At 37.7% G+C, this 14,650-nt stretch overlaps 1 protein-coding gene across 2 annotated transcripts in view; it reads left to right on the forward strand.

Annotated features, from left to right (window-relative positions):
- The first annotated feature begins 4,705 nt into the window (after positions 1-4,705).
- Positions 4,706-14,650, forward strand: part of NBEAL1 (neurobeachin like 1) — a 179,444-nt gene continuing 169,499 nt past the window's right edge. For both annotated transcript variants that reach the window (XM_036073916.2, XM_078071206.1), the window contains exon 1: positions 4,706-4,847. In XM_036073916.2, coding sequence (XP_035929809.2) covers positions 4,797-4,847 — 51 coding nt within the window. In that variant the 5' untranslated portion in view covers positions 4,706-4,796. The remainder of the gene's footprint in view (positions 4,848-14,650) is intronic.

Raw genomic sequence — 14,650 nt, forward strand, 5'->3', positions numbered from 1 at the left:
AAATCATTCACCTAAACTTTCATCTTAGGAAACTAGAAAAACATAGCAGGAAAAAAATAATAAAAAGTAGAGGAGAAATCAATGAAATTGAAAACAGGAAAACAATATTGAGAATCAATAAAACCAAAAACTGGTTTTAGGAAAAGATCAACAAAATCAACAAGCCTGTAGCCATGCTAACTGAAAAGGTATGGATTGAAGGGAAATGGGCAAGACAGAATTTATGAAAGGGGAAGTTGAGAGCATTAACTTGTTTACATGTCTCCAACTCTGTCCAAGCGAAACTGTGTTCTATCTAGCACAGTTGAGTATCTGCTTCAATTGACAGGTTGTCCATAATGGGAATGATTGCATGCGGGTTTTTACAAGATATCACTACCTATCAAGTTAATCTTATTAATTTTACTGGCTCTGAGTCATGGTGAAAAAGCAATCCCAAGATTATAATTTACCTCTTTTTTTTTTTTAAAGGAAGAGTTTTCTTTTTTAAAAAGATTTTATTTATTCATTTAAGAGAGAGAGAGCACAAGCAGGGGGAGCAGCAGGCTCCCTGCTGAGCAAGGAGCCCGATGCAGGGCTCGATTCCAGGACCCTGAGATCATGACCTAAGCCAAAATCAGACGCTTAACCAGCTGAGTGACCCAGGCGCCCCTATAATTTACCTCTTTATGTAATTATTTCACTGGGGTGATAATGCCCTGATTGATTTACATAAGTTATCCATTGGTCTTGGTAGATATAATTTGCATTGTTTATTAATTTAGTAACAATCTAAGGTTATATAGGTGAAGGGAACTGAAACTCCTAACCCTGTCATCAGATGAGAAACTATTTGAACACAGAAGCATCCAGTGGATTTAGGCAGGGCCATTTCAGTTCATGAGTATGCCTTTTGAAAATAAAGAGAATCCTCACTACAGTAGAGTAGGAAGGATAGAAAGGGAGGTTAGAAGTGGGAGCCAGTACCACTCAACATCAATTACCGGAAGAATTGTCAATTACCGTCTCCAATGGGGAAAGAAGTACATTGCATCTTCTACAAAAAATCTACTACCCCTGCAACTTGGCCAGTGAGAAACCATCATCATGTAGAACTCATGTCCAGTGGATTTTCAGAACAATCTCTCCCAACTTCCTCCTTCTTCTCCATAAAATAATGTTCCTCTCCTTTGTTTGTTGGATTTGCCTATGGTTTTACCTTAGAGTGCATGTTCTGAATTGCAATTCTGTTATTCCCAGATGAAACCATTTTTGCTGGCTTTCTTTTTAAGGTTAACACCTTTTGTCATGAAAATTAGGCCAGAAATATGATTTTAACATAACAAGGCCATGTTGTTTCAGAAGGCAACTAATAGTCTCAGTAAGAAAATGTGTTTTCCAGGTGGCAACTGTGTTTGCCTTGAGGTATTTCTGAAGATAAAGTGGTTATAGCTTCATTGGTGGAGACACCTAAGTATTGGTTAAGGACCACTCATAAAACCAAAGCTTATCCCCACTCCAGGGATCTGTCAGAAGTCTCAGCAGTGGAATACTTATTGGCATCTGGCTGACGCCAGCAGAATTTGACAGACTCAAGAAGGGACTTGGAATAATACACAGACATATAGTGAAATAGGTAATTTCATTTTGTAGTCTGCAAATATTTATTGGGCACCTATTGTGTATAAGACACTATTCAAGGACCTGAATGTATATACCAGTGAATAGAGTCCCTGTTTTAATAGTGCTTACATTTTACTAGGGGAATTCCCAAAAGACAAATTATATGTCAGCTGTTAAGTTCTACAGTGAAAAATAGAGTAAGGGAGAAAAAGGGATGCTATTTTCTAAAAAAAGGATGAGGAATGCTTTACTGATGTCTTAGAATGTTTGGGCTGCTATAACAAAATACCACAGACTGGGTAGATTACAAACTTTTTTTTTTTTTTTTTTAAGTTCTATGGGCTGGAAGTCCAAGATAGGGTGATTATGTGAATGCCATCTTTCAGGTCCCATACTTCTTGTATTCTCACATAGTGCGAAGGGCTAGGGAGCTCTGTGAAATCGACTTCATAAGAATACTAATCCCATTCATAAGGGCTCCTCCCTCAGGATCTACTTTCAAAGGCCCTACCTCCTTCAAAGGATGTCAACATACGAATTTTGGGAGGACACAAAAATTCAGGGGTATGACTATACAAACAGAAAAGGTGATTCTTCAGCAGAGACTTGAAGATTGTGTGTGGACATTTGGGGAAGGAGCATTCCAGGTAGAGGAACAGCTTATGTAAAATCACTGAAAATGGAGTATCCTTTGTGAATTTTAGGAGCAGCAAGGAAGCCTTTTGTCTGGACTGAAATAAAGGAAGGCCAAAATAGTTGAGAGAAGTTAGAGAGCTAAGTGTGGGAGGAAAACACAGGTCCTTGCTTGCTGTTTTAAGTGGGATGGGAAACTACTGGAGGGTTTTTAGCAGAGGAGTGACATCTTATTTCTATGCTAAAAGATCACTTTGCTTACTGTGTTGGGAATAATCCATGGGTAGGGAGAGGGCATAGGCAGAGGCTATCATAATAATCTAGAAAAGATTTAGTGGTAACTCACAGAGTGGTAGTGGTGGTGTGTATAAAAAGAGTAAAGGAATGGACATGGCTGTGTTCCAACAAACTTTACAACACTGAAACTTGAATTTCACCTAATTTTCAAATGTCACTAAATATTCTTATATTAATTTTTAAATACATACCAAGCAAGAGAGTCTGCAAAACCTAAAATACTCTGGCTGTTCACAGTTTGCCAAGTTTTGGTATAGATGAAACAAGATAGGACATTAGTTGGTAATCTTTGAAGATGGGTGATGGTATGTGGAGTTTCATTATACTAGTTTACTTTTGCATATGGCTGACATTTTTCATAATACAAAGTTTTTTAAATGTTCAGGCGTACCAGAGGTGATTAATCTATGTGTCTTCACATCCCCTTTAGACAAATATCTCCTAGAAGTTGTCTATATCTAGTAAATGCAGCCTTTGCTTTTTGTTTTCCTGAAAAAGCAAAAACCCTTTGAAGCCTTTAGTATTGTCAAAATAATCCCTTTGGATTGGACATTTCGCAACTGCGAAAGTAGAAGGCAGAAACGCGATTGGGGAAAAGGACTTTTGTTTTTGTTTTGTTTTGTTTTCACAATAGTATACGCTCCCAAGACCAATCCTCTTTTTACAAAAAATGAAGACAAAAATCCCCTTTAGTTAGCACTCCAGGATTCTCCGCCCTCAGATGAATCCCGGAAATGACGCCATCAACCAAATGCTACCGTCCCCAGTAGTGGCGGGGCAAGAACGTCAGCACGTCGATCATCCTACACGTCCAGCCTGGGTAAGACTGACTGGAACGCCCCAGCTGGCGCCAGTCCCCGAATCTTCGGGAGCACGGCCGACTGCGACTGCGCAGGAATGCTGGGGCGGGTCTTCAAGTCACCCCGCCCCCTTCCAGCCTGTGCGACCAATGAACAGCTCCTGCCCCGGGGCCCGATAAATCCTTAGAGGCCGTAGTGATTAGCCGAGAGGACAGCCCCGCCCTTGGCTCCTCCAGGCCCTCACTCCCCACCTCGCGCCGTCGCCGCCCCGCCTCCTTCTCCCGCCCGCCTGTCCTGCTGCGAGGTGACACGGGACTTCGGCTGGGGAAGGGGGCGAGGGAAGTAAGTTAGATGTCGGCCTGGCGGCCTTGGCGCAGCCCCCAACGTGAGCGCGGTGAGGGGAGCGGGTCGTAGGGAAGAAGGGGCCGCGTGGCAGATGTGGGAGGCCCCAGGGTGCGTGGTGGGGAACGCGCAGTAGATTCTGGGGCGGCTGTGAGGGGGCGAGGTTGACCCGGGTGTGTCCCAGTGCTGTCGGCCGGGCGTGGATAGCGGGTCGGTGGATGCCGAGCTCGCGTCGTCCTATTTCCAGAGCCTCTGTTGGCTGCTTGGCACACCTTAGGTTTGCCTCTGTTTTGGTTGTCTGGGATGCGAGGAGGAAATTTAAAGATCCCTGAAAACACATGGAGGCTTTCTCTGGGTGTTTTCCGTGCCGGTTCGTGCGTGCTCCTTCCTTCTTCCCGGTCGGAGAGGTAGAGGGGCCAGGTGGGCCGGTCTGCTTTCACTCTCTTGAGTATTGTTAAAATAAACAAACCAGGAATTCGTCACCCTCCTCCCCACGCCCTGCCCTGTAACTCAACGACAAACATTCCCAACAAGTTTTAAGAAGCAGACTAGAAAATTCTAAGGGATTCTTTGTCTTTGAAATACAGCACTAGTGAGTGTTGCTTTCTTTATGTATATAGAAAATATGAGTGGCAACGGGGCACATTTTTGGTTATGAGTACTCATCTTTCAGGGTCTGCCCTAGAGAATTCTGACTTTATATCGGTGTGAAATACTGTGTTAGCTGTGATGTTTTCCTGAAGCACTAGTTTTTGTGAACTCGATCACCATAAAAGCTTAGCTGATTGTTTGCAGGAAGTGAAGTGGATAAATCTATAGTTCTGGTAAATCTAGTTTTTAATATGGTCTCTGTTTCTAGCAAACCCTGACGTATTTTTCTCTTTCACAGATTATTTAATCGCCCAACTACCACTGATGAAGATAAGTTGGAGTAACTGCTTGAACTGAATTTTATTGACCAGAAGACAGTCCATTTGTTCCACTTCTTTTTGTTCTCCCTACTGCTTTGAGCTTTACTGTAACGGCTGAAAAACTTGGAAAATAAAATGAACATGCTGTGGTCTTGAACATAATTTTTTTTTTTTTTTGAGGAAAAATTAAAGTGCCAGAGTGAAAGCCAGAATGGCATCCAGAGAGAGGCTCTTTGAACTTTGGATGCTTTATTGTACAAAGGTAATTGCTTTCCTTTTTATTTCTAAGTTTTAAAATACTTTGTTATAAAATTTTGTGACTGGCCTTATTTTATTTAATGGATAGTAGCATATTTTTATTCATAGTAATGACCCAAAATTTAAAAGCATGGAATTTTCTGTTTCCCACTTTTCCAGGTTTGAACACATGCACAATATTGACACATTTTTAAAACCTGTAGGTATGGTTTTGATATTTTTCTTAAGTGATCCCCAAATTATATAAGTAACATTATGACCTTAGGAGAAAAATAAAATATTTGTTTATGTGCTTTTCTTTTTCTCCCACAAATTGGGGGTGGGCTAGAGATATTTTTATGAGCCTTCAGCATTTTTACTATAATTAACCTTTTTAATTAGCTTTAAAAAGGTTATTGCTTATGTAAACATGTTACTGATTTGAGGTGGTTTCTGTAAGCTTACTGTGATGATAGCACCTTATGAGTATTGTCTCATTTGACCCTCACAACAATCCTGTGAGATGGGTATTGTAATTATCCCCTTTTGCTGATAAGAAAATTGATGCAGAAGTTAAAGGGGCTATTGAGAAGCAGAACCACCTGAGTCAAGTCCACACTTTTATCCATTATGACTCCTTAATATTTTTTATTTTCGCATTCAAAAATAATTTTTTGTGTTTGTCTTTATGTGAGTTTTTACATGTTAGCTTTGATTTTAGGTTATTGGAGGAGGATACTACTTAAAAACATGTTTTTCAAGAGAGGAGCTACATTACTACTATGAAGATATTGGAGAGGGTCAGAGAAACATCTCTAATTTACTACTTGAGTTACTTTAAGTCTGTGGTGAAGTTCTCAAGTCTCAGCTTCTGTTTCTGCATTATCCCTTTGGGTTTCTTTTTTATTCAGCTTTTTAAAGAACAAGTTATTCTTTAACAAACCATCTCAGTTATCTCTAATACTAAATTTTAGAGGTCACACGGGAATTTTCTTTAACTTCCTGGTTTGGTATTTCTTAGAGTTACTGAAGGACATCTACTTTGAAATGTTTGATATGGATTTTTAAAATAGCTTTTTAGTCTTGTGTAATTTAATGCCAGAAATGTCTTTTTAAAAATAGACCACTCTTCTAATAAAAAAGGAATCTAATTCACCACTTTTTTTTTTTTTTTAGATTTTATTTATTTGACAGAGACACAGCGAGAGAGGGAACACAAGCAGAGGGAGGGGAGAGTGAGAAGCAGGCTTCCCGCAGAGCAGGGAGCCCAATGCGGGGCTCGATCCCAGGACCTGGGATCATGACCTGAGCCGAAGGCAGACGCTTAATGACTGAGCCACCCAGGCGCCCCTAATTCACCACTTTTGAAAATAGTCACTAACACACGTCAGCCAAAAATTAAAATGCATTTTAGTATGAATGTCTGGTGGTTTAAAAATGATTTATTTAAAAATACATTTAACTTACTAGGTTTTATATTTTCAGGATGATAAAAGATAAGGGTTACATTGTGTTATTAATTAGTTATGCTGCTTGTAGGTGGAGTTCCTGTTTTATTTGTCATTGTGCTTGTTGAAAAGATAGTATAGGGGCAGCTGGCTGGCTCAGTTGGTAGAGCATGCGACTCGTGATCTCGGGGTTTGTGAGTTTGAGCCCCACGTAAGGTGTAGAGATTACTTAAAAATAAAATCTTAAAAAAAAAAAAAAGAAAAGATAGTATAGTTTGTTGGCATACCCAGAGTTTTATTCTTGATGACTTTTAGTATAAATATGAATCTTTACTCCTTTATAAGATGTCTAAGTAAATAATGAAGACCCTTCATGGTCAAATTTTAAAGCCTGTTTTTGGACAGGAAGATAAATCTCCCCGCCCTTTTTTTTTTTCTTTAATAAATCCCGTTTTTATGTTTAAGATTTAAATCAGTTGGGCACTTAATAAGATTTAAAATTTTTTTCAACTATTTTCAAAAATTGTTATTAAAATAATGATTTTATGTTTCATCATTTCATGTGTAAGCTTGTAAACTAGACAACGACTTTCTTTTTTACAAACACTTGGAATTCAAGTAGTTTCCAAATATATATCATAGATTTAACACTTCTGCTCCCTGGTGAGGATGATTACCAAATGCCCAGTTGTTCTCTATACCCTCTAGGCTTATTGCTCTTACTCTAGCATATTGCCTTTCAAAACACCTGCCTCTTTTTTTCACCTAACTTTTAAGACTTTTTTTTACACCTTTGATGGGTTATCAGACTTACTTCAGGATTGCACAGATCTTATAACTTAGCTCCAACTTAGACTTCTTTGTGGGCTTGTAATTGTTAAGTTTAGTTTTGGCTCTGCTCCTGTTTTATTTTGTCACCTTGAGCAAGACTTACCTCTTTGGGTCTCACATATTCTCCTATTTCATGTAAGAGTGTGTGTGGTACACGTGTATGTGTGTGTGTAGGGAGAATGCTTGTCTAACTCACCATTAAGATTTTCATTTGTTTTGACCTCTGAGGGATGTGCATTTGTTTTGTCCTTATGCTTATGGATTGTCATATAGACCTTTTAAGTTCATCTTCTTTTTTAAGCTTTTCCTTATGGAAAATTTCAAGTGGGCATAAATAGAGAAGATAATACAGTGAACCCTTTTGTATCTGTCATCCTGCTTCAATCCAGTTCATGTTTGGTAATGTTTTCATCTATAACCCTCCACTATCCCTGCATTATTTTAAAGCACATCCTAGACAACATAATCTTATCTATAAGTATTTAAAAGTATATCTATAAAATAAGAACTCTTCTTAAAAACATCATCACAATATGATAATTCTTTGAATCATCAAATATCTGGTCAGTATTCAAACTTCTCTGGTAGTATCATAAATGTTCTTATTTTCCTGCTGTTTGACTCAATATTTAAACAAAGTATACACATCATATTTTGTTGAAAATGTGTGTTAAATCTTTTAATCTATAGGCTGTCCTTCACCATACTTTTTATTCCTTCTATTGATTTGTTGAAGAAACCAGGTGTTGTTTTTGTTTTTTTTTTTTAATATTTTATTTATTTATTTGACAGAGAGAGAGAGAGGGAGGGAGAGAGAGCACAAGCAGGGGGAACAGTAGAGGGAGAGGGAGAAGCAGGCTCTCTGCTGAGCAGGGAGCCCGATGTAAGACTCGATCCCAGGATCCTGGGATCACAACCCGAGGCAAAGGCAGACACCCAACCGACTGAGCCACCCAGGTGCCCAAGAAACCAGGTTTTGACATTAGAGTTTTCCTCAGTCTGGGTTTTGCTGGTTTAATTCCTTGATTTTAATTAATTATTTTTCTCTCCTGGTGTCTGCAAACTGGCAGATCTAGAGACTTGGCAGATTCATGTTCTCTTTGGCGGGGGAAGCCTAGAATAATTTATAAGTGTCTCCACTATCAGTGAGTTTTACCTAAATGTATTAATTATTTCATTAGGAGTTTGCAAAACTGTGATATTCCAATTCTATCATTTCTTTATTAGCAGAACATATATAGACAAGTGTTCCCTTATCAGCTGTTTGACAGTTCCTTAAAGGGAAGGCAGGCAGAATAAATATTTGATTATTTCTCTTTGTTTTCAGAATAATGACTTGATTTACTAGCATCCTCCCAAGGTGACCAGTTATTTTTCTTAAGTATCAAGTTCATCTTTTTTTTTTAAGACTTTTTTCTTTTTTTTAAGATTTTATTTATTTATTTGACAGAGAGAGGGGGAGAGCAGAAACAGGGGGAGCAGCAGGCAAAGGGAGAGGGAGAAGCAGACTCCCAGCTGAGCAGGGAGCGTGATGCGGGGCTCGATCCCAGGATCCTGACCTGAGCCGAAGGCAGACGCTTAACTGACCCAAGTGCCCCTCAAGTTGATCTTTAATGATTAAAATTTAAATATTGTCTACCATTTTGCTGCCCTAGTTGGTGTGCTATAAATACCAAAAATTGTATGCATACCTCATTAAAGAAGATGACTTCGAAGATTTTTGAAAGTCTGCTTCAGAGTGGTAAGGTTAGGACATCCTCCATATCTGCCACAGTGCTAACCAGCGTAGGTATTCCACAGTGTATTAGCCACAGATCAATATTAAGGTATTACTATAGGGTTTCCATGTAATGTGATATTTTAAAAGTTACCATTGCGAGTTAAAAAGTTTAGTAGGTGTTTAAATAGGGTAATATCAGAAATAATCATTGGGTCATACTGTTTAGGTAGGCAAAAGAAAAGAGAATATATAAATACGTTTTCTGTTAGTCTGGGTTTGGTTGTAAGCCTAAATGCTAGTGATTAAATCAAGTACACAATTAAAATAAATTACTGGTTTCAGTTTTTAGCAGATGGCTTCCCACATATTAAACTTTATATTTGAAAATTTGGGTAAAAAGCTTGGCAGTTTGTTTTTCTAACCAAACTTTTCAGGTCTAATTTTTCATTTTCTCCTTCTAGGAATAGGATTTAATTGCATTTTAGAAACATGCATCTTCTTAGTAGGTTATTTGTTAACGTCATGTAGTTGTTATTACATAATAGAGGCAGGATGATTTCTGAAGACCCAACATTCCTGCTTTCTACAGATAATTTCACTAGATTATGTAGTCTGAACTTACCTCCGAATGGTCATACCCACCCAGGGTCAAGGATTTCATTAACAGTACATTTCATATAGCTCTTCTAAGTTAAACATTAATTTGAACGGGTTTAATCATGTATCTGGATTTTAGTTTAGTAGTTAACTACTTCTTGTCTGAGCATATTTTTCTTAAGTATTAAAGGCAAATTGATTTACTTTTTAATATCTGAAGATTTTAGTTCATATTATCTGTCATAGGCACCATGTTATTCCCTGTATCCTTTGACATTTTTTTACATAATGTGCTTATGGTAAGAGAGACAGTGCTGAGAACAGTTTTCGTCTCTACATTATCATACAACTTTTTGGAATTCATATATTGCAAATAGCAAGACGTAATATGTATCATAAAGTCTCTCAGCTCCCCTGATAGGCATTAGGATATATTTGTGTTCCACATTCGGCCTTTTGGGAGTGCTATAGTTGATCACCAGAATATGCAGAAGAGAAACTGAGCCTCTCAAATTCTTAGATAAGATTAAGTTATTTTTGTTCTGTGTAGTGGAAAGTATCAAATGCATGAACTCACTGAGAAGACACAAGGCGACTCAAAAGCATCATGACATTTGAAATGTGGCAATGTGGGTTGAAATTTATGGTTCATTTTTATCATTTGCTTTTCTTTTTTTTTTTTGATACTCATTTTACACTAAAAAGTTTTGTGAAGCTATAGAATTAGAGCCAAGATTTAGTCCCAGTTTTGCTTCTGAGCTTAAGGAAGGACCTGAAAAGAGGTTACATAATTTCTTCATGTTAACAGTTTTCTCATCTGTGAAATGGGAAAAAATAACTGTTTTTGCATCTCAAAGTTGTTGAGAAAAGATGAATTGATTATATTGAAATGCACTGTAAGGGTAAGAAATATAAAATGTTATCTCTATTAGTAGTTTTAGAATACATGTATGAGCTCGAGAGTGTGTATCAATACTTCCATTTGCCTTTATTTAATATAGCAGAGAACAGTATTATCTTTTTGTCTAATGATGAAGCACTGCTCATCAGTGTCTTAATTTTTAATCTGTTTTTATTTTTCTTTCAAGCATAGTGCTTAATTATCCTAATAATATGAAATTTTTTTTTTTTTTTTTTTTACTCTAAACCAAGTTTGTTTTGGACCTTGGTGATGCTCCATTTCCTGCTGTTGCCCTTTGTCCTGCTAAATCTGGAATATGACTGAAATAGATAGTTTTGCAGTGAGCTCAGAGTAAACTTCCTTTTCAGAATAAAAGTTTTGCTTCATAAAGAAAATAGAATTTAGAGTTTTTATTCAAATAAAAAGGCAAGTACCTCTTTTTTTATATAGATTTAGAAAAAATGGAATGAACATAAACTCTTCCAATGAGAAAATTATAATTTAATTATAATCAGAAGTGAAGCTTTTAGTAAGATGCCTCAGTATACATCAGCCCTTATAATTTAACCTGGTATGTGCAAAGTGTAAAATGGCTCTTAATTTTCTGTGATTTAATAATGACTTTGTATATAAAGAAAGTAACATTTGACTTGAAGCAAAACAAAAAAAATTGCTAGCAGCTCAGTAGTAGTGATTACCTGTTTATTTTAGGAAGTTAGATGTGAGAGCACGAAATGAATATTTTATATCAATAGACATGGAAAGGAATATATTACCTTTGTGGTTTGACTTGAGGAGCTTATGCACCACTCTAAAAAGTTGTTAAGGTACATGAATATTTCTTTTTTTTTTTTTTTTTAAGATTTTGTTTATTTGACAGAGACACAGCGAGAGAGGGAACACAAGCAGGGGGAGTGGGAGAGGGAGAAGCAGGCTTCCCGCAGAACAGGGAGCCCGACGCAGGGCCAGATCCCAGGACCCTGGGACCATGACCTGAGCCGAAGACAAATGCTTCACGACTGAGCCACCCAGGCGCCCCAAGATACATGAATATTTCTTATTCTTTTCTTTTGAATATCAAAATTTGAACTTCCCTGGTAGAAAGTAGAATTGATAGCACTTAAATGTGTAGATAGGAGCATGAGTGAAAAATAACATTCTAAAATAATTCTCAGGTTTTTTATTGGCAGATTCAGGTTTTATTGGCAATTACTGAAGAGTTATATAAAAGTAAGAAGAGAATAAGGTCATAGGGAGTGCTGGAGAACATTATCATTTAAGAAGAGGATAGAAGAGTTTGTAGGAGTTTGAATGGGAGGACAACCAGGAGTGAGTAGTTGCCTCAAGTAGAGGGCTTTTATAAAGAAGGGAGTAGTCCGTACTGTCAAATTCAGTATGGCAATAAAGAAAAGCATTATGGAGCATATACTGGAATTGATAAGAGATTATTGGTGGGGTGCCTGGGTAGTGCAGTCGGACTCTTGGTTTAGGCTCAGGTGGTGATCTCAGTGTTGTGAGATTAAACCCCACATGGGGCTCTGTGCTCAGCGGGAAGTCTGCTTCTCTTCCTCTCCCTCTGCTCCCCCTGTACCCCACTTTGCGTGGCACTACTCTAGAATATCTGAAAATTTTCGGATTGCCAAGAATCCATCTGTAATTTGAAAAATATAGCTCTACAAATTGAATAGTCACTGATGATTATTGGTAGCAGTGCAAATGTGACCAGTGAAATTGAGTACTAGGTAACAAGGTAGTCAGCTTTAATAGACTTAAATTAATTTGAAAATTCATAGAAATGTGAGTACAAACTTTACAAATTTTTATATGAAACTTATGGACCCAGAAATATTTCTAATAACTCCCAGGGTTCTTGGACATGTTTTAGAAACACAAGCCTTGGTCAGTATCTGACATACTGCTGCTACCTTACCTTTTCTATAGCTTCCTTTCCTTATTGCAAAATTACTTGGCAGATTTACTACAAGGGGGTGAAATTTGGGACCAACAATCCAGTCTGCCACAGTCTGATTTCTTGGTTACAATTATTTGTATCTCTCCCATATACAAAATCTACTTCATGTCCATTTTAAGAACTCCAGAAGTCTCATCCAATCCTGGTATCAGTTGAAACCCAAGATCTTGTAATACATATCAGGTCCAGTTGTGGTTTTTATTGCTGAGACCCGTGACCTCGGACGACACATGTTGATATCTGGCCCTTACAAACCCAACATATTGTGATGAAACTGAGATAGTAATGCCACAGTAAAGGCTCTTGAAAAAGAAAGAATAGGAGGCATATCGGAGGCTTTGGTCCATAGCAATTCTGAAAACTGGGCAAATGTCGCCTGGTCCCTCTACTTTCAGAGAAGGAATGTTCCTTGGTTCTGTTCTTGGGAGTAGGTGCACAGGCCACTGTTCTTTATTGCACTTGGCTCCATATTCTTAGAGGTTCTTTTTCTCTCATTGTTCTTTTGGTATGTCTGAGGAGGGCATTGGAGACTATACTTTCTTATGACTGAACAACTCATCTGGCTTCCTGCATATAGAAAGGCCCCTATAGAAAATGGGAAGTCCACTTTCTAATTCTTCTGCCTTCACTTATTTTCTCTTGTCTTAACTATATTGTGTATACTCTGGTTTCTCTTCAGATCGTATAAATCTTTCCCCTTAACTATATTGTCTAGTAACTCCAGCATGATGTTCTGTAGTATTTGAAATAAAAGACATACTTGTTGGGACACCTTGGTGGCTCAGTCAGTTAAGCGTCTGCCTTCAGCTCAGGTCATGATCCCAGAGTCCTGGGATTGAGCCCCACATCAGGCTCCCTATTCAGCGGGGAGCCTGCTTCTCCCTCTCCGTCTGCCTGCTGCTCTGCCTACTTGTGCTTTCTCTCTGTCTGTCAAATAAACAAAATCTTTTAAAAAAGACAAATTGTCTTCCTCTTCACTTTATGGGGGGAGAAAGGCTGAGGTTTTCTATTAGGTTAGCTTCAGACTTTGGGACTGAGACATGTATATGTATAATCCCTTTAACTCAGATCAGATTTATGGTAGGTAAATGATAGATGTTTTACTTTATTCATTTTTTCTTAGGTATACTGTTGATATTTCTAATGCAGGTTTGCTACTTTTACAATATATTATAAAACTACTTAGAATAGTTTTATGTGTGTACTGGTTAAGATGTGGATAATTAGACTATTCCTAAGTTCCAGAAAAATATTAAAGTTGAAAAAGTTATGAAAAAATCATAACTTACTTTAATCATTGGTACTTAGTGGTTGCCATTTTAAATATTCTCCTTTATTAGAATCATTATGAATTGTAAGTAGGTACATTTGGAATCAGGTGCTGCACTTACTTCTCAGTAGTCCTTCATTTTAAAATATGTAAAATATAATGCTTATAGATCAAAGTTTAGTGCCTTGTAGTATATGAATTTAAGTGTTTGGCCACCTAACTTGCTTTTTCGGTTTATTCTCAGAGGTTTTGACAAAAAATTTGATTTATTTTGTGAAAATGGAATTTATTTTTTCTGAAAATTTTATTCTGGTATTTCAAAATCTATTAAGATGTGGGTAACTATCTGAAATGACTGGAATCTGCCATAACTATAAATCAACTCCTTTGATGATGTCAGAATTCAGGCAAGAGTTAGAAGCACTGATTTCCTCATCTTTTCCTCAGCTTTTACTGAAAAGAATGGAAATCACCTTATAATGTGCCATTTCTTTTTCAATAAGGGAAACAAGGAGCTCTGCTCTTAAATATATTTATATGTACTATACTGTTTTTTTAAACTTTTTTTTTTTTTTTTAATAGTGTGTGTGTGCATGGGCCAGCGACGGCAGTTGGGGGGTGGGAGAGAGGGGCAGAAGGTGAGGGAGAGAGAGAGAGAAGCTTAAGCAGGCTCCACACCCAGCACCAAGCCCAACGTGTGGCTCAGTCTCATAACCCTGAGATCATGACCTGAGCTTAAATCAAGAGACAGACACTTAACTGGTTGAGCTACCCAGGCACCCCTGGACTATACTGTCTTTTAAAATATTGAAAGTAACTTGTTCTTACCTATACCTAAGGCATATCAACATTTTCTTTTTTCTTTTTCTTTTTTGATTTAAAAAAATTTTTTTAAATTAACATATAATGTAGTATTTGTTTCAGGGGTACGGTGTGTGATTCATCAGTCTTACACAACACCCAGTGCTCACCACAACACATACCCTCCCCAGTGTCCATCATGCAGCCACTCCATCCCCCCACCCCCCTCCCCTCCAGCAGCCCTCAGTTTGTTTCCTAAGATTAAGAGTCTTTTATGGTTTGTCTCCC

This window comes from Halichoerus grypus, chromosome 4 (genome assembly GCF_964656455.1).
Source record: "Halichoerus grypus chromosome 4, mHalGry1.hap1.1, whole genome shotgun sequence".
Taxonomy (NCBI): Eukaryota; Metazoa; Chordata; class Mammalia; order Carnivora; family Phocidae; genus Halichoerus; species Halichoerus grypus.